General features: G+C 42.0%; 1 protein-coding gene across 1 annotated transcript in view; it reads right to left on the reverse strand.

Moving 5' to 3' along the window:
• LOC113407929 (dual specificity protein phosphatase 22-like) overlaps positions 1 to 23017 on the reverse strand; it is a 60458-nt gene extending 37441 nt beyond the window's left edge. The window contains exons 1-3 of the mRNA XM_026658920.1: positions 22672 to 23017; positions 15733 to 15766; positions 4258 to 4340 (exon numbers count right to left, since the gene is read on the reverse strand). Coding sequence (XP_026514705.1) covers positions 4258 to 4340; positions 15733 to 15766; positions 22672 to 22692 — 138 coding nt within the window. The 5' untranslated portion in view covers positions 22693 to 23017. The remainder of the gene's footprint in view (positions 1 to 4257; positions 4341 to 15732; positions 15767 to 22671) is intronic.
• Between the last annotated feature and the right edge of the window lie 3195 nt (positions 23018 to 26212).

Raw genomic sequence — 26212 nt, forward strand, 5'->3', positions numbered from 1 at the left:
GAGCACCTAAATGAATGAATGAATGCAACACAAGAATACAATAAAATACAAACTTCCACCATGAAACAGTGTGGGGAAAGCTCATATTACTGCTGCCAGTGTTGTACCTGCCTTGGGACAGATTCAAAGCCCATAGAAGTCAATAGAGAGACTTCAACGGGCTGTGTGTTTGGTCCTTTGTGATAACTTTTTATCCCCCTTCAGCCCACAGCAAGAGAAATGAAAGCTGTAAAAATTAGCTTTAAGGAGCATGTGTTGGCATTGCTGAGAATCCTTGTAGATTCTTGTCTTCAGAGGTTTCAGAGTGCATGTGGACAACAACTCTAATGGCGTGGATATTCCTGGAAGCCATGGACTTTCTGGCTGTCCCACCACAAACATCAGGGCTGGTTACATGCTTGTTCTCACCTCTGGGTTTTGTCTGAAGATCAGATATATTGATCACACCCCTGGGTCAGGTCTGCCCATCAACCTGTGCATGTTGATGCTTGGTCTATCCCAAACCTGTGTCACCCCCAAAGCCTACTCCTCGTTGCATCAGAGGCACTGATGCTAAGGGATAGCTGACATCCCCTTCACACCATGGAATCCAGCAGATCACTGACGGATATTATCTTTTAGAGGAGGCTCCCAGCTCACTGATTCCTTGTTGTTTCTCATGCCCAGAGAGCACTGGGGTTAATATCTGGAATTTGAAGCATCCGAGCAGCAAATTGGTGAGGTGATGGCCTAAAATCCGAGCTTCTTCTATGCTAGGATTTTATGTGACATTCAGATCTATGAACAATCATCTGTGGCCATGCAAGTTCAGCCTCTGTGCTGGAGGAATGCTCGTCTTACACTGACGAGCTAACACGTCAGAGATACCTACTCCTTGCCCAGGCAAAAACAGAAATGATGCTGGTAGATAGAGGATGGTGGCCTGTGCGTCACTGTTTATTGAAGGCACTCATTTGAAGTAGTTCACTTTCTTGATCATCTTTTGTAGTCCCTTTTGTGTTGGACCCACCACAATCACTTCCATCGGTTTTCTCCTGACAAACTTTTAGGCATGTCTTTTTAAATTACAAATGTCTGTATGTGTTGTTAGGATATCTGTATGGTGATGGTGTTCAGCATTTGGACCGCTTCAATATTGGGGCTTCATAAACAAATTAATTACAGGCTCTATTTTTAAAAAGATAGCACTAGTTTACATTAAAATAGTGTTACATACAGAGCAAAAGAACTAAGCAGGCAATAGTGGCGTATTGCTCAATTCATGTTCTCTTTTTTCCAATTTAAGCCATGTCAAGTTTAATACCTATAATATGGCAGCCATACCCTTCCCTACAAAAAGTAAAAACAATCCTTTAAAAAGCTGTTTTCAGCCTTTGTTGTACCACAAGCAGAATACAAGACTTTATTTACTTTAAAAACATTTTGTCTGCAGATATTCCATTTTGAAAGCAAGCAATAGCTTCCTGAGCCGAATCTTTGTTAATTAGCCAACTATAAATAGCAAACTCCTAAGAGGATTTATAGAGTTGAACTTTACCAGAAAGGGCTTCTGAAAGCAAATCCCACTGAAAAGTTATTGGTTTCTCAATTATTTCTCCTGAAAAAACTTAAAGCATTTTTATATGAACCCCAAACGGGCAATCATTTTCATTGATGTGGCAAGCTATGGGGCAACAGAAGTTCCATATTTCCTAATAGTGCAGAAAACACAAGGAACAGAGCAGGAAAATGTAAGTTAAGAAGGTATTTGTTCAAATACACAATCATTCTCAGGTCAAAAATAATTTTTAAAATGTCCTCATTGGCATTAACAGATTATTAAAATTAGATTTTAGAATATACACCAAATATACTATTGACTATTTATGATGGCGGTTTGCTTTTTATTCGTCACTCAACAAGGACAATGAAATTAGACTGGTCAATTCCATTTTCTGGTTCTCATGCACTAGCAAGTTGCTACCATGTTGCACATTCAAATGCTACAGAATAATTATTATTACATCAAAACACAAAAATATTATTGAAATAAAAAAAAAAAAGTAACACCTGGTAACAGTAGGTTTTGTAAGAATTTTTGAGAGCTAACCTATGTGACAGTGACCCTTTAAGCATGATTCACTAGAATGATGAACACAATTTCTCTGGTCAATAAAAAGAACTTCAAATTCATTATCACATAATGTGTTATTTCATACTACTGATCATCAACTAACTCAATACAGCCATCACTTTAATGTACTATGTTTACCACTTTAAAAACAAAACAAAAAGTTCTTCCCACAGTTTTTTATTTAAGTTTAGTGAAATAGTTACAATATTTCTTAAACTTAGGATAGGAAATTAAAAAAAAAAAAATCAACTTTGGTAAATGGGCAATTAAACTACCATCTTGATTTTTAGGGGTGACTACTGTATCTATGTAACAGGAAAGTTTACTATGGGTCTGATTTTACAGTCATTCCATGCATTAATCTCAAAATGATTTCAGCGGAATTTCCACTGACTGAGCAGCTACAGAACTGGGTACCTAATGCTGCACCAATGAAGTCAATAGGAGCTTTGCTGTTGACTTCAGTGGGCAAGAGAAAAAGCCCCGAGTCTCTAAGAATGGAATAAAGCTACTAATCTTTTAAAAGCAAAATATAATTTACATAAGGCCTAAACTCTAAACATTGTTTTCAGCGTATCTTAATTACAACCTGACAAGTAATCATACCTAAATGGAACTAATGAAGTACTGTAACAAGATTTTCTAAACCTTCGTTCATCAGTAAGTACTTAGTTGCAAGTGACTACTGAATTAAGACCATGAATTAGAATGTAATTAATAATAATTTCACTGAAAAACAAAAGGAACTTGCAATCTTCCTTCTACTTAAAGAACTGCGGACAAATTGTAACATTTGTTTTCCACATGAGAGGAGGTTGTAAACTGAGACTACTGTGACTGCACCTGGATTCTGCAGTGAGTAGTTCCCCTACCTTGACTAGAAATTCATGACACTAGACACAAGCAAGCTTCTGTTTATTTTAGAGGACACCACCCCGGAGGAAACACATGCAGCACAGACATAAAAGTGTGATTACATCTTCCTTAGTGAGTGCCACTGTATATCAGTCCAGTTAGCAGCAGTCTTGAAATTCAATATGCTTTTAGACCATGCAGTAGGCACACCTTAATAAGTCAAACACACACACACTCAACAAAGAGAACAGTTTTAGCTTTGCTGATCCACAGTACGGATCCCAAAGACAATCTTCAAATTCCAGTTCACCTTTAACTGTCCTTTCCCCTAGGGCTGCCAGCCCTCCAGGATTGTCCTGGAGTCTCCAGGAATTAAAGTTTATTTTTTAATTAAAAGATTATGTCATGTGTTGAAACCTCCAGGAATACATCCAACCAAAATTGGCAACCCTACTTTCCCCAGGTATGACTATATATGTTATCCAAGCTTTAAAAACAAACTATTCACTGGCTTGCCAGGTCAAATGGAAATTTTGCAGGAGTGAGTGGCTGAATCCATTACTCTTTTTTACTGGAGGGGAACAGAACTAGAGAGAGCCGTATGGGCTCAGAAGGAGAACAGTAGCGGCAGCAACACCAGCAGTCATCTTCTATGATGCAAACGTTCACAATATGTAGATGAAAGTAAAATGGGGGAAGGAAAGGATTAATTTGCAGAGGGGGCAAATATCTGCCCATGTAAATTGAATGAGTGGTTTTTTGGGGTGTAGCAGCACAGGTGTATTCCCTCCAGGCAAATAGGCAATGGCATTTTTTGTCAAGCCTGGATAATTACATTTTAGACAGAAAAGGATTTGAAGCCTCTTGCACAAATAATTTGCTGTGCAGTGTTAGCAAGGGGCATGTTATGGTAAAGGGACATTTTTAAATGGGTTTTAAACATCCTAGAAATCAACACAGAATGTTTAGTTACCTCTGCTACTGGGCTAAGAACATGTACTCTCACCAACAGAAGTTGGTCCAATAAAAGATATTACCTCCCCCACCTTGTCTCTCTGATAAAACAGAATGTCAGTCAATAAAACACTGTAACTGAATCCTCCTTTGACAGCTGGATTGCCTGTTAACAATACCAGTGATGAAAACTGTGACTGACTCACAAAACTATGACTGAGAGAAAATACGGTAAATTGTGTCAAACAATTGTAATAAGGATCAAATTAAGTGAAGGTTGACAGGCCATTATTTCATGTTCAGGTTAACTAGAGCTATGATGGATTCCTCCTTACCTCAAGCATAGGCCTAGCACCGTCATGGATTGACAGAATGTGTGTAACATTATTCTTGCTCAGTTGCTCCGCATCTCGAGCATCTGTAGTGGGGGGGAAAAAAAGATTTCTTTTTAAGTTTCTCTTAAAAAGCTGTTCCTAGTTCTCTCACACATGTTGAGAATCATGATAATCTGTGAAGTTCTTCTAAAAACAACACATTCAAAAAGACAGGAAGGGGGGGGGAAAAATGAACTCCAAAGCAAATGATATACTATATAAAGAACAAGCTTAAGAAAACATCCCTAAATTATTAAGTCAACAGTTTCACACATTTTGCATCTGAAAATTGAGTGTGTCTATCTGTGGTGTGTCTCACACACCACATGTATGCAGATAACATACATGTGATACATTTCAGAGCCATGTGATAACATGCATTTATCATACACCTTTGACTGTCTCGCCTATTCTCTGCCAACTAATACTAATCCATCTGCACTTTGATTTATTCTTACATTTCAAACCCTGTAGCACTAAGCAGCTTCAAAACTGCCATTGTTGTTTAAGATCAATTTACCACACAAGTGTTCCTTCTACCTTCCACATAGAGAATCCCACCTTCATGTCCCCTTCCACCACCCCTACAGACAAGTTACACTGGCCAAGGTAGGCAATATTCAGTCATGAAAGGTTTAAGGCCTGATATCTCGCAATTCTGCAGAGCTAGAAACAGGAGATTTCTTACACTGAACAGGAGAAATTTCCAGCTTCCCAAGAAAATGCACCCCAGTTGCTTCTAATCCTGGAAGACCCTAAGAAATCACATTTCAAGTCTAGAAAAACAATGTTAGAGTTTTTTTTAAGAGGGGACTTACATTTATTATTTTCTTCTCCATCCAAGATTTGTACGGTTGGACTTTTGATTTTACCAACAAAGGGATACAAGAAATAGCGTGCGTGCGTATATATATATATATATTCCTCAATTTTTTGTATAATATGTGATACATATATATAGTGTATATGAAAATGTGGTATTATGATTTTATAGACGTTTGTTTTAGATGACCTGCAAAACTCACTGGGAAAGTTGGTGGGGAAAAGTTTAGGATTTTTGTTTTGTTTTTAATCTTCCCTGCCCACACCCAAATATTCAACATTTCATCAAAACTCACAAGATTTCTATTAGCTCTATAGGAAGCAGAATAACATGGGGGAAGTGAAATTTATAACAATTTAATCAACTTCTGAATTTTGAAATTTCTCATTACTTCAACCAGCTCCACTCATGGGTAAAGTAGCCATCCCAACAAAGCCTTTACATCATAGTGCCCCATCATGTATTCACTATGCATTATTCAAAAAACACACACAGAGTAACCCTCACAAACAAAAGTATAAGAGAGTCCTTGCCCAAGGTGTTTAAAACAAGATTAAAAGTTTAATAGTCACCAGTGAGGAGTGAATCTGTGAAAAAAAGCAAAGGCCACTGCCACTTCAGCTTCTGGAGTACTGTTAGCTAATAGCAATACTGGGTTCTTATTCTCTGTAGACTAGCTACTAGAGAGGGACATAGCACCTGTAACATACCATACCTGCGCTACTCCTTTTAAGTTTGGCCAGTGATTATAAAGAGATTTGATAAGTTTCAACATGGGAGAGGTACCAAACCACATCTTTAATCAAGTTACATAAAAAATAAGAAAGCAATTTAATACATTTTATTAAGTAAATTTGAGGAAGAAATTTTCCCAAGGTGACTTTTAATCTTGAACCCTTAATTATAGGCACATGAGTATTCAGAATTACAATTAGGTGCTCAGAACTGGAATGCAGGTTAAGGCCTGAAAAATTCGTGCTAGACATTTTAAAGAAATGTAGTTGATTTTAACTCCGTTCATGTAGACATAATCCAACAGCTCTGGAGTCTGAAATCTTCTGTAGCCACAGTGCAACTTCCCTACACTGGCCCATCAGCAAGACCAGGAGGGAGGACCCTGGTTTGTTCAGTTTGTCTTTAATCTTGATCTCTTGACTGGGAAAGGCTGCCATACATGTCATTTATGACAGTGTTCTTTGTGATGTGGACACCTGTCTTAAAACCAGCCTATACAATTGGTTTGTGTTAGCCTGGTTGAATAGATTTTAAAAAAGCACAGACCACAAAGGTTTCAAACCGGCTCTTCCTTGGTACAAAAATAACAAGAATATCACCTGTACGTTCTTTATGTACGTGCAAAAGATCAATTGGCATCTCTTAATTCGAGTCATTACTCTCTACTATGAAGTTTCAATACCCTTTTTAAATCAGAAAGCAGAAGGTGGCATTTAATCATATTGTCCAACAGACAAAATGCTGAGTATCTGAACACACTAGAATAGAGTTAACAAGTCCATACCCGATTATGAAAAATACTTAATCTTAAAGCTCTTAGCAGCTCTAAAAATCAGAGAAAAATTAAAACTGTCTAGTTTCACCTACTCTGAAGGTCTAGCATGTGTGACTACCGAATAGATGTTTATTCATTTGGATTCCCGTGTCACCATTTCAGACAGAATTCAGAACCAAATACCTGAAAGAATTTAAATTCTCTTCATAACGAGAATGAGCACTTCCAAAGATAATTATGAGACTTGCTGGTATAGACACTGTAACCTGCTAGATCTTCAGAGTTGTTAATAATATTAAGTGCATCCTTGATTAGTCTGAGGTCTCAGAGTCCACCTGTAAAGTGAAGGCTTTGGAAAACTACAGAAGCCAGCCCAGTTGGGCTTTTAAGTCTGTACTGTACTGTGCACCCTCCAAATATAGTTGCATATTTCAGGGCCAGCTACCTGGAACCTCCATTTTAGTTTTAGGGAGGTAGCATTTTCCAGTGGCTAGGACACTGGACTGCGACACAAGAGATGTGGTTTGGCCACTGACCTAAATGTAGCCTTGAGCAAGTCACTTCATCTCTATGTGCCTTCATTTCCCCCCTCCCAGTCTTTAGCTGTATTGTCAATTTAATAAGCTTTTCAAGACAGGATCATCTTTTATTATGCGTTTACACAGTGCCTAGCACAGTTGGGCTCTGATCACAATTAGGGCTAGTGCAAGACAAATAAATTATAATTTCAGAGAATGCTAATGGCTCAGGAGAAACGGTGATCCAGGTTCCCAAAGCCCTGGCAAGACAAGCAGCTTTGCAGCCCAGCCAGCTTTAAAATACAGATGGTTCCCTTTAAAAGTTGACTGGCTAGCAGTGTCATTAAGAACACACAGTACTACCCTTGCAACGTTTTAGTGCTTCTGTTAACTGGAGTTCAATAAAATCAACGCTGTATAGTAAGACAGTGTTTTGGGATATTCATAGAAGAGGGCAGGAGAACCACACAACATTCCTGAAGCTGTGTACCAAGATCGATGAGGTGGGTGAGGTAATATCTTTTCCCTTATCCACCTTGTCTCTCAAATACCCTGGGACCAACACAGCTACAACGACACTACAAACAATGCCAAGATAAATAGCAGTTCACAGTATACATAATTCAAACAACAGAAAATATATAGAGGAGGAAAAAAATACAGTCCCTGGTTGGCAAGTTATCGAAGTCTCTAGACCCATGGAATAGATAATTGAGAGAGGGGAAATTCCCTTGCTTCTCCCCACTGCAAATCACTAATATAACAGACAAGATTTAGAGGCTGTCCTCAGTAGCTATACAGACTGCTCACAATATTTCTGTATAATAGAGATGTATGTTCAATTTCATATCTAAAATTGTTACATTAAGGGACCAAAAAGCAAGAACATTCAGTGCTAGAACTGTAATTCTGACTCATTATTTAGCATATCACTATAGTACTGCACCATACAAAGCAGGCTGATGTTTCAAGGTCACAGTGTTAGATGCACTCTCTTAGAAATCAGAACTAAAAGAAAGCTATTAGGTCACCTCTAGCCTATCCGTTTAGGTTCTCCGCAAGATTCTTCCCTACAGCAGGCTGTCTAATGCTTCATCCAATATAATTTAAAACCTCAGCTCATGGAGGCATCAACCAGTTTCCTTGGGAAAGTCCTTCCTCACATAACTTGATACATGTACCCCTTTCTCCTGTTCCCCCCACATTCAGCCTACGTTTCTTTTGCTTCATTTTCTTCCACGCTCCTAGCTCTAGCCCCTCGTACTAGTATGGACAGCGTCACAGCCAGATAGCCAAAGGAGGAAGATTAATTTTGTAGTTAAGGCACTGGAACAGGATTGGTAGAATCTGGATTGAGTCCCCAACTGTACCACACACTTCCTGTGCCTCATTTCCCCATGTGTAAAATGGAGATAGTACTTCCCCTACTCCACAGGGTTCCTCTGAGAATATATTCATTAATGATTGGGAGGATCTTCAGTACTGAGGTGATGGGGCCATGTAAGTAGATAGGCAGACCCAACTCATCATTAATAATCCCTTCAAGACATGCGTGGTGAAAACGATGATTTCCCTTTCATTCGAATGACAGGAAAAGAATTTTCCCTAAGGTTTTGTCACCTCCCCTTCCTTCAAAATATCTAGAGTTTTCTCATCCCTTCTTATCCAGTAAAACCAAAACCATTCTGGTGGAGAAAGCCAATTACATTGATGCCGGTCCAAGTCTGTGGCATCAGACTGTGAGGCATCCCACAACTAAAATAATCAGATCAATGAGATTAGCTCCAACTAGATTTGTATTTCTTGGGGTGGGGGGGGGGAAAAAGGGGTGGGCTACTACCTTTCTTCTCACCATACACTGTCCTCTTTGTATGCAGTCTCTCTCCCTCCTCCAAACACACAACCCTGCAGCCTTGCCTTCACTAGAGAAAAAAAGGTGTGCTCTTACCATGTGTTAAACTAACACATATCTAAGGAGGTAAAACCCTAGTGAAGACAAGCCAGCTGTAGTTTTATCACATGTTAGCAGCTTGAGGCAAACTCTCAGCTTCCCGCTAGCATTTAGCTCAACCTGTGACTACATTTGAAAACTACAAACTGCCTTGCTTTCACTAGGATTTTAACACATGGTAAGAACACATCTTTTCTCCTAGTGGACACACCCTGAAGGCATTTTTGAGAAGAACTGGCTGGAGGCCTAGGCTAAAACTTTCAAATTTTGGTACCTTAGTTAGGCACACCTACATAATAGGTTTGCCAGGTGTTTGGTTTTCAACCAGAACATCTGGTTGAAAAGGGAAACTGGCAGCGTCCGGTCAACACAGCTGACCAGCCGCTAAAAGTCCGGTTACCTGCAGCAACCAACCTCCACCACTGAGGGTGGGAAGAGCAGCAGCTGCTGCTGGAGGAGCGGCTCTGCTTAGCAGCTGCTGCTCTTCCTGCCCACCCCATCCCCGCAGCCTGACCAAAAGAACTGACTGGCTCCAAGACCAAGCTCCAAAGTATGTACCGGTGCCGTCGGGGAGGGGGGACCTGTCTCCTTCCCCCCGCCCCGATTTCCTCACCCCCTCGCTCTGGGGACTGACCTCTGCCATGCCCCACTGTGCCCTAATTGGGCAGGCTCCGCATCAGCTCCTCCCACACTGGATCTACAGGCAGTAGGTGAGTCCCAGGGGATGGGGGAGCGAGCGACGGGGGCAGGAGTGGAGAGCGTGCAATGGGGGGATGGGACAGGTGGGGCAGGGGGCAGAGCCTTGGGGGAAGGGGCGGGGCAGGGGTGTTTGGTTTCAGGGATTAGAAAGTTGACAACCCTACTACATAAACTGCCTAGTTTTCAGCGATATTGAGCCCCCACAGCCATAGGCAACGACTCCATGTGTGCTCCGAGGCTGGAGCACCCACAAGAAAAAATTGGTGGGTGCTCTGCACCCACCGGCAGCTCACCAACCTGCCCCCCCACCTCAGCTCACCTCCACCTCCTCCCCTGAGCGCACCGTGTTTCTCCTCCTCCTCCCCCCCAGCGCTTGCACCGTGAAACAGCTGTTTCGCACGGCAAGCGCTGGGAGGGAGGGGAGGAGGAGGAACGCGGCACGCTCAGGGAAGAGGCGGGGATTTGTGGAGGTATCCAATAGGGGCAGCGTTGGGCGGAGGGCGCGAACACTCACCGGTGCCAAGGAAAGTTGGCGCTTGTGCCCACAGCTCCCACTGAGGATTGCTTCCCACCTCCCCTTGCTCCCCATGGTTCCAAAGGACACACTTAGTTCCATCCATAATATGCAATGACGTCACAGAACAAATTGAGTGTCTAGGCAAAACTTCCACCCTTCCTGTTCCCGAAGCTTTAATTCCTGTAAATAAACCTGTTCAAAATTCTAAGTAGTTCTATTGTAAAGGGGAGGGGCGGGAAGACTAGTTGGCTAAAAAGAGTGCTCCTGAACTAGAGCCCTGCAGCAGGACTCGCAGGACTCGCTGCCATAATAGCAGGAGCAGGTAAAATGTACTTTGTTGCAGGCAGGATTAGTTGGGGGGGGGGGGGAAGAGAGAGAGGGGAAAAAAACAACAGACTGCAGTAATTTGTGGGAAAACAATCTCATCAGTTTGTCATTAAATAGAATTTCAGCAATTTCTCTTTTTTTAAATAAAGGTTTTAATATGTAAATTTAAGCAAGGGATAGAAAGATTTGATGTCTATTACAACAGGAGTTAAAGTATTTTTTTGCATGGTTTAAGCAAGATTTGTTTTATTCTTTTAATGGTAAAAATTGTGTCTGAATTCCATATATATATATATATATATAAAAAATACATACATACACACACACACACACACACAGACTTTTTTTTTTAAAGTAGCATGGGGGAAATCGGTCTCATGGGCTTTGTGGGATCTAAGGTTTTTGTGGGTGAGAGCAGGATAAAAATGCAAGAAACAATACAGGAGCAGGTGGGAGTGGGAATTACAGGGCAGGACAGGAGCGGGATTAAAACAGTAGTCCCACACAGGGCTCTACCCTGAATCTTCTTCCCTTCCTAGGGCAATCCACATTTGAAGCTTTAGCTGTACTAGCCTGTAAATCTAGATTATCTGTGAATCCAGGAGAGCAATACTGAAAGATACTAACCCACTCTTCTTTGTTGAAGGCTGAACCCCAAATGGGACCCCAGAAAAGGAAGTTTTCCTGAAAGAACCTTGAACAAACTTATTCAGAGGAATTCAATGGCACTGTGAACACAGGAGAATCATTTCCTGTGCACTGCATCTTATGTTGAGGAACAGGAAGAGTGGAAACTTCACCTAAGCTCTTCAATTCATCCATAGTGCCACTGGACTCTTTGGGGGAATTAAGCCTCACATTGCGGCTTTCCCCTCAGAATCGAAAATCCCCCAAATATTCCATTGGAAAAACTCAAATCTTCCAAACATGTTTGCAAGCAGAAAGGACATGTATTACTTTGTATTCAAGCTTGAAGAACTGTGTGGCCTTTAACTCTTATTACAGTTTATTGAGCCCTGGTTTTTGGAATCAATTGTACTTGAAAAAACAGTTGGCACTCGTGTAGATGAAAAATATTTTCCTACTGCTGCATAGGAAAAGAGGCAAAAACCTCGTACTGTCCCACCAGGGTATTAGAAAAACAAGAAATTTCTTCTGATGGGAATACAGAAAGCTATCAGTTGCCGCAGAGCAGACACCAGCTTTCGTGTGGGAATAAAGGCTTATGGGGGCTTTCAGACCCACAGCTGTTGACTGACAGCTTTGCACTTCATCAAGGGAGATTACACTAGCTTGTGAGTGGACTGCAGGACTTTGGTTTCCATTTGACAGACCAAAATTCTTTCAAATCAGAGGGGGGTGCAGGGATTTAATTTGAAGAGGGCTTCTTCCCACCTTCAGCCCCTCCGCCACTACATCTCTTACCAAGCTACCAGTCCCATGGAGTTTAGACAGGGCAAGGCCTTGCTCCTGAACAAAAGAAAACCCAGAAGATAATCAATCTGTAAGATTAATTTTCTCCTGGGTTTTAAAGGTGAACTCTTCCTCAGTATTTTGTAAGAAAGGCAGCAGTTCTGCTTGAACTGCCGAGTTCTCTGGATGCACATTCTCCTAAACACTTTGTACCTTAGGAATGTAATTCAGTTTTAATTTTTAGCTAAGGTCCCAATTCAAGAAAACTCTTAAGTTCCTAAATCCATCTCTCTTCAGAAAAGTATTGTAAGTACATGCTTAAAGTCCTATGGACTTTAATGTTTTCCTGAATCAGTACTATACAAAAGCTTTCCATTCCCAAGGATTCCAAGATGCTATAAAAGCACTCTCACTCTGCCTGAAGCAATCTGTCTAAAGATAGGAGTCCTGACTTGCAGGCCACCGCTCTGAGTTCTATCCCCATCCATACCACTGACTTGCTCTACAACCATTTCATAAACTGTGCCTCAGTTTACCCATAAGTTAAACATGTCTGATTCTATTTACCTTACATAGATAATTGGAGGCTTAACTTCAGAACAGCAATTCAGGAGCCCTGAAAGACAGGTTCTACATAACTACAAAGTAGGAGTGCTAGTATGGTGAAAGATTCCATGGTCAGAACATTCATTGTCCCTTCCAAACAATGGAACTGCCAGAAGCACAGCACCCTCTAACATCATGCTGGGGTATTGCATCAGTTTTGATGAGAATGCAGGGAACCACCTGCTTGAATCACTCATACCACTTCCCATAGCATCTCAGTTTCCTTAGAGGTTTCCCAGGCAATTACTAACCTAGCACAGCACTATTCAACTTGTGAAAGGTGATAAAAATCACAGTTCAAGGGGAGTCTGTTGTATCACACATTTTTTATACTCAAAAGAATCACTTGCAAAACCCAAGCTTTCTAGGCATGAGACACCATAGAGGGACCCAATTGTCAGAAAGCACTGAGCACCAACTTTCTCAATATGGGTGTCAAGTCCAGCACCCAAATCTCTACTCACTATTCAAAATCTTGTCCTGTCTTTCATACATTGCATGTGATGTAAATCAGAACACTTGCAAAAGAACCCAGTAATCAAATTCCTCTAGGAATGTTTATAGTGGCAAGCTTATATTTGCCTTGTTCCAGCAGCACTGTATTACTTTGCAATGTTAGCGGTCACTGTTGCTATTAGCATTATTAGACTGTTTAGAAAGTTTTTTAGAAATTCAAAGATCATTAACTATATTAATTAAAGTGTTGTTCTATGCACAAAGTAAATGAGGTAATATCTTTTATTGGACCAACTTCTGTTAGTGAAAGAGACAAGCTTTTGAGCATACATAGAGCTTTTCTATAGGTCTGGCAAAGGTACAGGGTCCGAAGAACTCTGTGTGGCTTGAAAGCTTGTCTCTTTCACCAACAAAAGTTGGCCCAATACAAGATATTACTTTCCCACTTTGTCTCTTTAACAGCAATTGTCTCTCTTCTGCTCCAGAGATGTAACTAACTCAGAGATCAATTACCTACTGACATGACCTCACAGTGGTGGAGAGTATTGATTAAATACTATGTGAGCAAAGGCCATTTAAAAAAAAGCCCACCTTTATTTTTATTAACAAACAGCGATAATCGCTGAAGCACAGACATTCATATTGACACCAGCCCTTCCCCCTCCCTCCAGATATGAAATAGCTGACACTTCAGCTTCATTTATTTTTAACTGGATCCCAATACTACACAGTCACCCCACCTTCATTAACACCACGTTTTTATCATGCTAAAAGTTATTTGACATACCATTTATAGACCATTTGCAAGGCCCCTGGCTGAATGGTTACAGCATGACAAGCCAGAAGTGTTCTAGGATCTAATCTGGGCTGAGGTGCTGACTCACTCTGCAACCTTGGCCTACTCCCCTTCATCTTGCCTTGCCTCAGTCACTCAGTGGGTGAAAACAGTACCACACTGAGAAACAGATGCTGGGTCTGAGTTTCACTCTCTTGGGAGTATTATCAAAAGTTTTGCCACCACGGCTGGCATGACGATAGGGCCAGTTTCAGAGTCGCACACCGTGCGCTATTGGCAACTCCGGGGCCCCTCCCCCACACACTGCACTTTGAAAAACTGAAGCACTCTCACATGAAATGCGAGATATCGTCCATCCCTCTCCAGTCCTCTCCCACTTTGTCTCATTCAGCAGTGAGGCCAAGATTAGCTGTCACAAGCAGAAGGCACTGCCTCAACTCAGAAGATGCACTGTCTCTGGGTTTTCTCCCTCTCCCCCTCCTTATTTTCTCCTCCCAACCCCCCACCTGCCCCTTCTGATTTCTATATCTTCTTTGTTTCCAGTCCCTGTATCCCATCACAAACTTATCATTACCTGCACGCTCGTCTCCTTCCCCTCCATCCCTCATCCACACCGTTGACACAACCAACTTCCCTCCACCCCACGCAGCCCAGCACCATCTTCATGTTTGCCACCTGGCGTAGGAGTGCCCCTCAAACTCATCCTGCATCTCTGGGCTCGTTCCAAAGATGCTCCACACAGAAAGGGGAGCAAAATAACTATCAGGATGCTAAAGTGGACCCTGCAATCCCATCCCCCTGTCAACAAGGGATGGCAGGATCAGATAAAGACAAGACAAACAGTGCCACTATCCTGTTGTAGGTTCATGCTACCAAATACTTCACAGGAGCGAGCAGGGGGGAGGAGGGAGGAAGAGAAATATTGGTGCAGCACCACCTAAATATGAAATGAAAGGAACAGACCTTGTCCAGTCATGTGAGCAGACCAAATATATGGAAGCACGTGCAGTCGCCACTCAGCAACACGCCTGTTGCTCACAACTAAGCATAGCTCTAGGTAGATGATGTTGCCAGTTATTTATTGGTGGTATTGCAATAGCACCTAGAGACCCCAAGCTGGGATCGCGGCTCCTCTGTGCTAGGCGCTGTACACATATGTAATGAACAGATGGTCCCTGTCCCAAATACTTAACAATAAGTAATTACAGTCAGTGGGAGCTGCTGGGTGCCCAGTACTTTTCTCAGCCTTAGCTTTCTTACAGATAAGGCTCTAAAAGTGCTAGGTTAAAAACCAAATGGAAAATAAAAACCACACACAGAGAGGGAGAGGGAAAACAGGTCTGAATCTACAATATGGACATTGCATCCTGATACTCAGGCATCAAACTCTGTATCTGTCAGTTTCACAAGCATTTATAATAGGGCTCCTGAACGGTTCTGATCTATAACCACAATAATGAGAGCAATGAATTGGAGGCAAATTAAGCCATTAATAATGAGGAGGGCTTACAAAAATGGCCTGGCTCACAGGCCAGTCTGCAAAGTGCAGAACCAATCTACAACAGAGGCCAACATTTGGGAATTCTAGGTGAAGCATGCTCCCAGGAGAGTGTGTGCATTTTTAACCAGTTGTGCAGTGCAGTGTACAGATGACAGAGAAAACATTCTCTTTTTAGTGCTAGCAGGTAGATTCAGAAATTAAGCAAAATGGGGATAAAGAACTTGCACAGATTTTAGCAAATTCTGTAGGGCTACGTATGACCCAACACTTTTTCAGACTTTTAAGTAATCCTAAATTGTAACCATAAAACTAAACTTACCTTTAAAGTTGCCAAGGAACAAGCCAGGCAGAATCTGTGAGAAAGAAATATAGTATCAAATATAGAGGTCTTGTGGTAGCACAGTTCAACAATGTTCGATTTGCATACAGGATGGAACATATTTCTGTCGCAGACTATTGTCTAATAGAATCTAAAGATGCTGGCAGCATTATATATTTCTCCTTGCAACTTTCCCATTCTATAATGCTTCAGACACGCTGCACTTTGAAATGTTTCCAACATAACTAGGGGTTGATGGTAATATTTGACGGTTATACACCATCTTCCACCCAAGGATCTCAAAAATAGGCCTTGTAAAAACCTTGTTGTAATGTATTATCCTTATTGAATCAATGGGGAAACAAACACAAAAAAGGTTAAGTGACTTGCCTAAGGACACAGAACAAGTCAGAGAAGGGACTGGAAAATAAAATCCAACAGATCTTGTAGCTCTTGAAGCGGAGGAAGGCAAGTCAGACCACTGTCACCCTACATTGCAGTAGGGTACTCTTTCATTGATTCTCACTCAGTTCATAAGTGCTGTTTGCAGTGATTTCTTATAATTAAGTCACTCAGTTGCACTTCCGCACTCCCCTCCCCTGAACTATGTGCTCCCCTGCAGCGCTCCCATAAACTCTTGCTGTTCTCAGTTACATTACTTTCTTTAACTTAAGAGTTTCAAGGTCTGCTTCAAGGCCAGCTCTGTGCAGTCTGAGTACATGTGGTTAACATTGTGATGTTACCCATTCCCACCCTTTCATAAACCTCCTCTGAACTGAAGCCAAAACACAAAAGAGCATATATGAAAAAAAGGAACACACCACAACTCAAAAGTAAAACTTTTGTTCTCTCCCACTACATGACAGACACCTGGACATCTATGACCAACATCTAATTCCTCTGAAGAAGCTAAAACACATGATCCATTTTCCTTAACACGCATGCAAAGCATACCACCATCAATGACATGTCAACACCGACTTCCTAATGCCTTAGCAACGCCCTAATGTCATCACAACTGCATCAACAATCTCTCTGGCACTGCTATTTAAAGGAAAAACTCCACCCATTTTGCTCAGTCCAGCAATCCGGAAGTTCTAAAAGGTATGAAGCACTTTCGCCAGGGATTGGCATTTGAGCCCTTTCTTCACAACAACCATCTTGTTGAAAAGTGACATGATTTGTGTCACGGAGTGTAGCAGCGCAGCCTATGGGACTGTAAATTAGTTTCCAGCATGCTTTAGAATACTGGTTCCGCAAACGAAAACAATCTTTAACGCTTACTAGGCCATTGTCAATCAGGCCAGAAAACAGAAAAACCACACTTTCAGGCCAACATTATTTCGCATGAACCTCCCTCCCCTACATCTTTAGCTGATATTTCCTCTCCATGTCAGGTCACATCATATCTAACCCTAGGGTTCAATCCTGTTAACAGCTCTAGAAGGCCGTGTTGCCTGGACCCAAAGAACCTTTGCAATTCCCTCAACCATGTACAGAGCTGAATGACACTCATCCATTTCGTTTTTATTTTTGCTTTTGCCATACTGGGATCTGAAGGAATGTGAAACTTAAAGTGAAAGTCAAGGGTTGCAAAATCACATGAACCAAAGCTGACAATGTTTGACAAAAACCCACGCAAACAGACCTGCAAGTTTAACACAGCTAATGCGGTCTCACTATTTATCTCCTTTTGAGTTTTACTAATTAACATCCTTTACAAAGAGTGCAAAGTCTGACCCATCTAGAAAGTCATTACTTCAAGAGTGCATGTAATTTGGTCTCCTTTGTACGGACCACTTTGAGGACCCATCTCTGAAACTTTTCACTCGCTCTCAAACATGCTGGGGGGGGGGGGCGGGGAGAACCACTCATGGGACTCTTAAAATAAAGAAAGAAAGATGTGGTTGTGTCTCTGACTCAGCTTGAGTCTCTCCAAGTTAAACAGATGTGGGCCATTGCCTCTGTTTGAGAGTGAGGGTGGGGAGACAGCACATTAGCAGCTTCTCTCAGGAGTATTGTACCTGTGGCATGAGTGAAGGGCCAGCAACTGCTGGCATAGTATGCTCCCAAACAGATCACAATGGCACAAAATTCAACAACCCAACCCAGCCAACTATCTCAGTCTGAGCTTAAATTCCCAAATACACCTCTACCCCGATATAACGCGACCTGATATAACACAAATTCAGATATAACACGCTAAAGCAGTGCTCCCGGGGAGGGGGGGGGGGCTGTGCACTCCAGCGGATCAAAGCAAGTTCGATATAACGCCGTTTCACCTATAATGCAGTAAGATTTTTTTGGCTCCCGAGGACAGCGTTATATCGGGGTAGAGGTGTACAAACGCAATATTCCATATGTGTAGCAGTGAACTCAAATATAACAGTAACACTGTATGATGCTATAATATTTTAGACTGTACTGCAGCATTTATATACCAAGCGTATATTCCCAAAAGAGGATTCGAGTTTATATTCTAGTCATTATGGTTTCTAATCCTAGTGGTAAAGAGAAAATGCCAAGACTGGGTAGAGGGACAGACTGGAGGAGGGATAAAAAGGAAGATGCTCTTTAAATATGATGTCTCCAGTGAAGGTTGAAAAAACCAGAAGTGTGTATTTGTGCATTATGAAACCAATAAAGGAAATTAAAATGACTTGCAAGGAAGAGGCTGCCTCAGGAATCATTCTAAAAGAATGAAACCTTACCAAGGGGGAAAGCTACCTGGAAAAAAGTGACTCTTCCTAAAGTGCTTACTAATGTTTCAGCACTATGCTATGGTTGGGAACTTTCAGCTCTGTCATCTCACACTGACTTCAGCAAGTGCAATTTCAGACTATGGAGAAGGGAGGATTAGAACCACATGAAGAGTGATGGATGGGTGTTTATGTGTGAGAGAAGAGTGGGAACGTGGGTGGGGGGGAGAAGGGTGGCTATATCATGAACTTTTCAACCACTGCTTTGTGAATAAAACAAGAACTCTTCATATGAGCTGAAACACAATATGAAGCAAATGCTATTTAGTAAATACAACCATGGACAAGATCTCTACTTTGCCACCAATCACCAAGAACATCTAAGTCAGTCATCGGTTCTTAATTGCATTAATGGGAAAGTCAAAAGAATAAATATTGTGATGGCAGAGCCCTTCTAAGAGAACGCTACTGATACTTATCAACCTCCTAGTAATTCTTCAGATACATAAATCTTTTAAGTGGATGTCTGAATGCCCCATTATTTTCTAAATAGACACATACTCTCAGACTATATTAACATAACTTACTGCATAAAGTTGTTTTGACTAATATCTATTAAGCAATCCATGGAAATTCACTGCAGTTTAATGGGTTTTGTGCAGAGATTATGAGAAGATAATGTGATGCAAGGCAAGAACAAGAGGATTAGCCTATTTCACTAAGCCTCACAGGAAAGTCACATAGGTCGATGGACCAGATCCTCACCTGATGTAAATTGACATAGGTCAATTGATTTCCATGGAACTATTTACATCAGCTGTAACTCTCTAGATCGATTTACATTTCTTATAAATTATCCTCTTTATTAAATGCAATTTATATGGGGCACTTATAATTCATGTGCTTAATGATCTTGTAATAACAATTAAACACACCTACACTAATAAATCCCAGTTGCCATTTTAACAATGCCACTAAAAGAACCTTCCCCCATGAAATACTGAGACTTACACCATCCCTTCAAGAAAGCCTGAGGGTATGTCTACACTACAGGATTAATCCGAATTTAGATAATTCGAATTTGGGAAACAGGTTGTATAAATTCGATTGTGCGCGGCCACACTAAGCACCTTAATTCGTTTTTTAACCACATTAATTCGGTGGTGTGCGGCCACACTAACCCTAATTCGAATTAACAAAATCGATTTAGGCGTTACTCCGCTCGTCGAGGTGGAGTACAGAAATCGATTTTAAGTGCCCTTTAATTCGAATTAACTGGCTCTGTAGTGTGGACGGGTGAAGGGTTAATTCGGATTAACGCAGCTAAATCCGAATTAAAGTCCTAGTGTAGACCAGGCCTGAGTGAATAAAAAGATCTTGCAACATACAGTTAATTGATCTTCAGGGGATCAGACAAGAAGGGAGTGAATCCCAGTGGAAGGCTCTTCACTGAGAATGCCTTTCATTAAGAATACCTTGCTCTCACATAAATACATCTAAGTTATATCCGTTTGAGCGTTATCTCCCATCTGATCTCAGCTGCCAAACTTCAACATTAAGAAGAGGGGGTTCTAAGGTCCTGCATGATTTTGAAACACAGAAATCAACATGAACCTTGAACTAAAACCAAATTCAGAGACAAAGCATGAGGAGTTAGATTAAGAAAAGGAAAATGTAGACTATTAAGAAAAACTCTAGCAATCAGATCAGTTGGACTGCAGAATAGTCTTCCCACGGAAGTGGTGGAAAGCCCATCACTGGAACCATTTCTGACTGGAGTAGGAAAGATCTCTAGAAACTACTGTGATGGAAGATAGGCTAAGTGAAGAAAAAGATCTGCAGGATTTTAGCCCTCAACTGAAGAGGTTAAAGACAGAAGGCACTGAAAATTAATTGCAGTTAAGTGGTGAATTTGCAGTCAGAGAGGGCTTGCTAGCCAGCCATTTTCCCATAGTTGTGTTGCATGGGAATATGCACAAATGCTTTCAATTTACTTTGGAAGAATCCGGTGGATGACTAGGTGCCAGGCTTGAGAACAACAAACACAGCTATTTTTGCTAAAATGGGTAGCACAAGGTGTAACAGACAAAAAGTGCCCCAGTCCTCTGCAAGCATTTCTATAAGCCCCAAAACCCATATAAAATCAGGTACACTTACTACTATGAAATACATGTATACCACATTTCTAATTAAACAAAAAACATAGGAACCCCACTGCACTCATGACTAGAACACACAACAATGACAAGGGCTCAAGAACCAACAGCAGCTGTAGCAGTCTCTGGAGCTTTTCCATTCCTAAACCATTAGGGGCAACAATTAATCCTCTCTTGGCTTCAGTACAAAGAGATTCTCCTAATTGAAATAATCCACCATCTGATGAGCTGCTCAAGTCATGTCCCTCTGCAGTCTCCATCATATATGGCTACACTGCAAGAAGCACTCAAATTACCAACTACTGTCACTGGTACTGAGAGGCATTGATGACTCAGGGGAGCACATGCATCCAACAATCAGCTTTGATGATTCCAAGCCTCTCTTAATCCCTTGTGTTACTGCTGGCTCACAAGACTGACAGAAAAGGCAATGATTCTAAGAATAAAACCAGCACCCAAAATCTTCAAAAATGACTCCGGATTTTGGGCACCTCCATTTTTGGGTACCCAATTTGAGATACATTAAAATGGACCTGCTTTTCAAAAAGTGCTGACCACCCACCATCTGCAAAAGCAAAGTAATTAGAAGGTTATGTCCTAAATAGCCCAAATAAAGCAGAGGGAGATTCATAATTGATTTTAAATTGACCTCACTTCCCCAAAGTCTCAGATACGGCAGGTATGTGTTGTTATTCCCATTTTGCAAACAGGAAAACAAATGTGGAGAGGTTAAAGCTCTGATCCTGCATCCATTAACGTCAATGGGCCCAGGATCAGGTCCTCACCGATTTGCCCAAGGCCTCACAGCAAGTCAGTGTCAGAGCCAGGAAATCCTGGCTCCCAGCCTCATGTTCAGTCTACTAACCACATGGCCCTCAAGTGCTAGACAGAGATACATAAAAAGTGGGATCCTTGACACCCCCAATAGTAAGTCTGAGGCAAAAGAAACACCAGGAGTGTGTTAAATCTTCTCCCTGTAGTAATCAGTAAACAATCAGTCTCCATATGGTAGTTTGAAAATCTAATTAACTTGCATTAAACAAGTGTCTGAACACAAAAAGAGCTGATGCTGGAAGAGAAAAGAAAGACATCCAGATTCCTCTATGCTGAATGGTATCAGCTAGGAAAATCCTGATAGTTATAGAAATTCAAATATTTCTTATAGGATACACCCAAAAACCCACTTAAGAAAACAAATAATACAGCAAAAGAGCCAAGAACCACAACAATCACGATAAAGATTTTTGACTTGGCTTCTTCAAGGCATGTGGTATAACACAACATGTCCTGAGACTGACTCAAGGGGAGGTGAGGGGGAAAGGTAACTGTGGAACTGTTAGATGCCTAGGAGATTGCGAAACATAAAGAACGCCATTTATTTTCCTCCAGCAGCTTCCAAGTCTGGCATCTTGATCTTCCTACCCCTCTGCGTGATGGATGGTTTTAAAGGGGGTGCCCAGAATACTTCTTGAACATCTAGGTAGCTGTAAGGACTCTGGCTGCCAGAGACATTTCCGTCTTCTCGTGCAAAACCGAGAAACACACACACAACAAGGAAACGACAACCGAGAAATATACATATACGCCCTGAATACTAGTCATGTGGGCAGCAGTCTTATAAAGGCGCGTGAGGGCTCAGGGATCGGGACTAGAATTATCTAGCTCTCCCACTTTGCTAAACTAGTCTACAGCAAATGTATTTTGCAGGGTGAGGAAGGGAGAAAGATCTACTTAGTACCAGCTGAAACCAAATCATCGTGCATGCATGGCAGCTGCAGATTGCTAACCAGGAAACGCGCCCCCAGGGGGAATTTCAGCCATCATCTCCTTCCCTTCCCCAAAAGCCAAAATTAAAGTTAGGCAGAAAAACCTCATTTGACCTCATCTGTCCATAAACTCCTGTAGCAACGGCTCTTTACCCCTCATCGTACAAGGATGTTTACTACAAAACAAAGCAGGGAGGGGGAGGGCAGGCTGTGGGGCGGCGGTGGATTTATATCTTTACAGCAGCTTTTCGATCCTGAGGAGCCCTGCACACCCCGACGCACATGCACACAAAGAATAACAATAAGCAGCAGCATTACCTTGTTCATCCCATTCCCCATGGCTCTAAGCGGACTGAACTTTAGTACCACGGGAGAACGCTTGGCTGCAGGCTAAGCTTGCGTGCACGCTGCAGGTCAATGTGCATGGGAAAGTGTTTGCCCTGTGATGAGAGTGTGTATGGGGTAAGGGGTTTACTCTCAATTCTCAGCTGGAGCGCGCAGGATCATCTCTGCCCCCAGCGTGGCTAGGCTTTTCTCCTAGATGCCTTGTGAGCAGAGGAGGTTTTACCGCTTAGCTGCCCCAGACCTCGCTGCACGGGAGAACAGCTGAACTAGTCACCAGGGCTCCATTGCCAGGAACCACCTCTCGGCTCTCGCCCTTCTGTTTGCAGGGCTCGCCACCCCCACGTGTGAATAGAACCAAACGCCTAGGAAGCTGCTCCCCCCCCCCGCTCGCAGGCTGCCCTGGGGCTTGTAGTTCCGCCGCTGCCGGCTCCCCCCGCCGAGACCCGCCTGAGAAAACTACAGGTCCCGCCGTGCAAAGCGACCCCAGCCCTCCTCCGCCTTTAGCACACGCGGAGAGAGACTAGGGTGCGTCCTGCCCACTCTCATTCCTGGAAGGGTGAGTAAGCGGCGGCGGCTGGTGCTACGGGTGTGTGGGATGAGGCGAGAGGTTGTTTGGTTTCTCAGCAGCCAGGGCCAAAATAACACAAGTTGCCACATTGAAATAATCAAACCTATTTCTTGCCGTTTATGCAAATCAGGCTTGGTTTTAAAAAAGAAAAACAGGAGAAAAAAAAACCCTTCTATTCAGGGCCTTGTGCCAGGAAACCGCTGCTGACAGCTTTATGCTGATCTGTACAGTGGTTTCCAAGGACTAGGGTCTCTGTAAGCCCCCTGTGCCCCCCACATCCCAGCTTTTCCAAGATCTGCCTGTATTCCCAGTAGGGCTGTAATGTAGACACTACCGCGACGGAAGAGGTTCTTCTGTTGCGGTAGTAAATCCACTTCTCAGAGAGGTGGTGGCTAGGTGGACGCAAGCTTGGGGCTGCTTAAGCGTCACACACGTTGTGAAATTGTTCACAGCCTTGAGCCATGGTGTGAGGTCGACCTATTTTTGTAGCGTAGACCAGGCCTTAGGACATATCTACGCTCCAAAGTTAAGTTGACTTAAGTTACCTCAACAATCATAAGCCGCTTTAATTACATCCATTGTGCACGCCCACACAACGTTCCTTGTGGCAGACCGTGTCCTCAGTTGGTGCTCTTGCATTGACAGAGCATTGCATTGTGGGTAGCTATCCCCCTGGGCAACTCACCACCCTCTGCCCCTGGGAGCTCTGAGAACAGATCGCAGTGCATCATGGGGGGGAGGGGTGCTCTCCATCCCGAAGATGCAGTTCTTTCCCTCTCATCATTCCATGGGCTTCCGACTTCGTTTCACACCATTTTTGAATAGCCCCTGTAAACTGTGCGCCCGCTGACTCTGCCTGAAAGCATGGATCCTGAACTGCTGACAACAAGCTCCCTAGTTGTTTAATATGTGCACAGTTAAATGGGAGATGAGAATTAAATGGAGGCAATGGCTGGTATAGCTAAGGTCTTAGAGTTTGATCCTGCTCCTGTTGAAGTCAAAACCAGAAGTTCCATTGACTTCAATGGTAACAGAATTAAGCCCTTAGTCTGATAAACTGGCACAGTTGTTTGGAAAGTTTGAGAATCACTGCTTTAATATAGTCATGACAAGGCCATAGCTGTCTAAATGCCCTACGGTGTTATTCCTTATGTCGTTTTCTGATGACAGCAGTTCTGTTGAAGGAGAAGAGTATAAATTGGTCTCTGTGCAGTACTTAGTACCTCACTCCTCCCCACCCTTGTGCCTAAATAATACCAAAGAGCTACTCAACCAATGGAGAATAGGAACAGTCTTGAATATTTCATTGGCAATGCTCCCCCAAATGTATTTTATTACAGTATTTTTGTGAAATGTAGGCTCAAAAGAAATTAATTGCCGTTTGCCATAATATTACCTCTCCTGGAATTCTGCACCACTGCACAATGGAGAATTTGCACAGAATTAATGTTCCCCACAAAATTTTATATTTTCATGCAGAATTTGTGATTTCCACCAAAATGTTTTTTTTCTGGTTTTGCATTTCAAATGTATTAGTTACATATACACGTAATGTCTTTGCACACACATGAGCACTACTGCTGTGTGAGCAGCAAGGCTCAAAGTAAAAACCTTATGTATTCCCTGCCAGCCTGAACCCATCCCCCTCCGCTCCGTGTGCATACCACCTCCAGAGATGAATGGGTATTGGCTGGCAAACCACATACAGGACCCAACACACACACACACACACACACACACACACACAATTTACCCTCGGTCTCCCTTGCCCATGCTAACCACTGGCTATCCTACAATTAAACTACCACAACTCACCAACCCCCCTCCCGTTACAGTGGCATGACCCAAAAACCTTACAATACACATAGAAGTTTGAACTTGGACAAGACATGACAGACACAAAACAGTCCTTAAGGATGGTAGCCTCCTTTTAGGCCAGGTCGTTACAATACTTTTGTATAACATACTTTTGTATAATGATTTTGTTTACATGAAACATTTAGTTTCACTGAAACAGAAGATCGCTGTCAACAAAGATACATCAAGTTTGGTATTAATATGCTTAATAAGGAATCTATTTGTCAAAAAACATTTTCTGAACCTTTTGCGTTGTCTGTATTGTTACAGACATACTTGCTGACAGGTATTTTGAAATAAATTACCAAAATAATTGAAACTGGCATGATTATATTGTGCTATTTTGATAAATAAAATATGCAGAATTTTGCAGAATTTTAAAATATCGTGGGCAGAATTTTAAATTTTTTTGGTGCAGAATTTCCCCCGGAGTATAATATAGAAATGTAGAACTAGAAAGGACCTCGGTAGGTCATCTATTCCAGCTCCCTGCATTCTGTACCATCCCTGACACGTGTTTGTCTAACCGGTTCTTAAAAACCGCCAATGATGGAGATTGCAAAACCTCCCTAGGTAATTTGTTCCAGTGCTTAACTACGGATACAGCTAGAAAGTTATTCCTAATGTCTAACTTAAATCTCCCTTGCTGCAGTTTAAGCCCATTACTTCTTTTCCTGTCCTCAGTGGATAAGAAAAACAGTTTATCACCCTCCTCTTTATAACAACCTTTTACATACTTGAATGCTTATGTCCCTCCTCCGTCTTCTCCTCTCCAGACTAAACAAACCCAGTTTTTTCAACTTTTCTTCATCGGACATGTTTTCTAGACCTTTAAACATTTTTGTTGCTCTCCTTTGGACTTTCTCCAATTTGTTCACATCTTTCCTGAAGCAAGGTGCCCAGAACTGGCCATCACACAGTGCTCCAGTTGAAGCCTTATCAGTGCTGAATAGAGAGGAAGAATTACTTCTCGTGTCTTGCTTACAACACTCTTGCTAATGCTGTTCACTTTTTTTACAACAGTATTACATTGTTGACAAAGATCACTGCTCTACAGCCAAAATGCTTCTGAAATAAATGTAGTCAAAC

Source organism: Terrapene carolina, unplaced genomic scaffold (genome assembly GCF_002925995.2).
Source record: "Terrapene carolina triunguis isolate 2854851 unplaced genomic scaffold, T_m_triunguis-2.0 Scaffold57, whole genome shotgun sequence".
Lineage (NCBI taxonomy): Eukaryota > Metazoa > Chordata > Testudines > Emydidae > Terrapene > Terrapene triunguis.